Consider the following 3,104-nt stretch of genomic DNA (forward strand, 5'->3'; position numbering starts at 1 on the left):
ACTGTAAATAGTGATGCAGCAGTCTAAGGCACTGCATCTCAGTGCTAGATGCGTCACTACAGACCCTAGTTCGATTCCAGGCTGTATCACAACTGGCCGTGATTGGGAGTCCCATACAGCGGCGCACAATTGGCCCATGCTCGTCCGGGGTAGGCCGTCTTTGTAGATAATAATTTGTTTCTTAAACGGACTTAGTTAAATAAAATGAATGAATTAAATCATCAACTGTTTGGGAGCACAGAAGCTGCAGTGAGGAGGTTCTTAACTTTGCATAACCTCCCCTGTAAGTGAATGGTAAAAAAATAAAATAATCTAAAAACTGACCTAACGTGTGCCGGGATCCATAAACTCCCTTTCTTGACCAGTTCGAGCTCCTGAGTGATGGAGCGGTCTAAGGCACTGCATCTCAGTGCTAGATGCATCACTACAGACCCTGGTTCGATTCCAGGCTGTATCACAACCGGACATGATTGGGAGTCCCACAGGGCAACACACAATTCGCCCAGCGTCCTCCGGGTTAGGGTTTGGCCGGGGTAGGCCATCTTTGTAAATTTGTTCTTAATTAACTGACATGCCTAGTTAAATCAAGGTTAAATAAATACAAAATAAAAGTTTGATATCGGCACGAGTTATTTCAGACTTGAAAAGAAAATGGTTCAAAGTAAGGAAGGCTGTTAGGAAGATTAAGTAAATTAGTAAATTCACTGTCAATTTCGTCTATATATGCTTAGATAATTCAATTATGTTAATAATCACTTGGCTCTTTCGTTTTTAATACGTTTTTGTAAACGATTAGGCCCTATAGCATATAATACAAAAAAAATAAACAATAGGCTATTGACTTGGATAATATTCTTTCTAATTCTGAAAGGTTTATAGTCTCCCACAACAAACGTTGAACCTATTCTCAAACAAGGCCACTCTGGGCGCGAGTGTGACCATATGGTGCAGGTTTGTCAAAGTGTGACTTGACACCTCACCACCATGGCGCATGGACACTTTGGATAGTGTCAAAGCGCAATTTGGCAGGAGCTCCCTGGCCGGATATATAGGGGCGTCTGACTCAACTCTGGCATCACTCTCAATCGCAAATTCTCAGATGACTTAATCAGGAAACTATCATCAGAAATAATGGAAAATATCATCGGTCATTGTGGATTAACTGGCGGAGTTACCGGAAGAATTTTTGTTCAACAGCCAGCTAATTTGTGGAGACCTTGGGTTGGCAAAGCGGACAGAGAACGCAGGGTCACGGAAAACACGGTTAGTGCAGACTACTTTCAAAACGAAATTATTCGTGTCGATTGTTTGTAGAGGATTTCATTTAGATGTATCATAGGTTTAGTTAGCCTATGGTGGAATAAATAGTATAGGTTTATGCTAACATGCGTGTTTTTCTTTCCCTCCTCACAGCCTTACACAAAGCCCATTGGAGGATTTCCAGACACCAAATACTGCAAGAGTCCACAGATCACACACCCAGTAAAGTAAGTGAAATTACCTCACTAATATCACGTTGAAAATATGCGTCTCTGTTTGTGCTTAATGGTGAATGAGATGCCCTCGCTCTTTATACTCTATATCAACTATATCCTAGCCTACGTTGTATTTTCAATTCAAACACCTAACCTGATGGTCTTGTGTTCTAGGTTGTTTTGGCCCAAATCGAGATGCTTCGATTATCTGTACCAGGACGCAGAGATGCTTCTGCGCACCTATCCAGTGCAAGCAACCATCTGCCTCTATGAAGACTCGAGCAGTAATGATGACGAGGAGAGCTTTAGTGACAATGACGAGGAAGAGTAGAGCGTGAAGGAGCTGAATTTCAAAATACCTCTCTCCCCAATGTAAAAAGCTGAATGTATATTTTTTTTATATGAAATGCTAAACTAATATATTTCGCATAATTATTTTGTGTAAATATCTGTAAATATGCCATATTAATAACGAATGTAAGCAGTAGGACTACTTTTTTAAATTTATATTTCATATTGGCCTATCTTTATTTAAATTTGTATCCAATGGTGGAAGTTGTAATAAACCATTTACAAACTAAAACATGAGCTCCGTGAATATTATGTTGGTTCTTATATGCATAGTCACTTTAACTATACATTCATGTACACACTACCTCAATTAGCCCGACCAACAGTGCTCCCTCACATTGGCTAACCGGGCTATCTACATTGTGTCCCGCCACCCGCCCCCTCTTTCACGCTACTGCTACTCTCTGTTCATCATATATGCATAGTCACTTTAACCATATCTACATGTACATACATGTACATACTACCTCAATCAGCCTGACTAACCGGTGTCTGTATATAGCCTCGCTACTTTTATATCCTCGTTACTGTACATAGCCTGTCTTTTTACTGTTGTTTTATTTCTTTACTTACCTATTGTTCACTTAACACCTTTTTTGCACTATTGGTTAGAGCCTGTAAGTAAGAATTTCACTGTACTACACCTGTTGTATTCGGCGCAGGTGACAAATGCATTGATTTGATTTCATCATTTTTTTTTATTTTGGGGGCTATTGCTTTTGATTCCATTTATTTAACTGACTTTCCAATTCATCACAACAGTACTCTGAATCGAATTGTGTTCTAGCTTACTTAAACAAAACTGTATGTCCCATAACACCAATAATGTAAAATTCCTCATATGAGACAAGGACGTGGCATGTGTATCACTTACCCTCTTGGCCAAGAAAGGTCAGATGACCAGCACTTGCGACAGTGTCAGTCGGTGTGAGCTCCGCTGTGAACACTTCCTATCATAAAACCACACAGTGCATACATAAGCACACCCTGTGGGGCCAGTGACCTTGCAAAGGCCTTATCGAGTTAACAATGCCAAATGTGTGCATGTCAAATGTCTGAATCCATTCCACATTAAAAGTTGGCCTATATAGGCCGAATCTAGTTGACAGTCAATGCTTTTCCCAAAGTAAAAAGACAATAATATTTGTGCCTGTTAATCGCAAGCAATAGTCCTGTTAGATTCCATATTATTACACGCCTATACTGTATAACAGAACATTTCATGGATATTACTTCCGAGAGTTCACATGCGTATCTAAACGCAGCTGCCAAATATAT

General features: G+C 39.9%; 1 protein-coding gene across 1 annotated transcript; it reads left to right on the top strand.

The window, feature by feature from the left end:
- The first annotated feature begins 994 nt into the window (after positions 1-994).
- ripply2 (ripply transcriptional repressor 2) lies at positions 995-2,043 on the top strand. Its single transcript, XM_036975442.1, has 3 exons — positions 995-1,263; positions 1,414-1,487; positions 1,650-2,043. The coding sequence occupies exons 1-3, from the start codon at positions 1,132-1,134 to the stop codon at positions 1,804-1,806; spliced, it is 363 nt and encodes a 120-aa protein (XP_036831337.1). The 5' UTR covers positions 995-1,131; the 3' UTR covers positions 1,807-2,043.
- Positions 2,044-3,104: the final 1,061 nt, after the last annotated feature.

Source organism: Oncorhynchus mykiss, chromosome 4 (genome assembly GCF_013265735.2).
Source record: "Oncorhynchus mykiss isolate Arlee chromosome 4, USDA_OmykA_1.1, whole genome shotgun sequence".
Taxonomy (NCBI): Eukaryota; Metazoa; Chordata; class Actinopteri; order Salmoniformes; family Salmonidae; genus Oncorhynchus; species Oncorhynchus mykiss.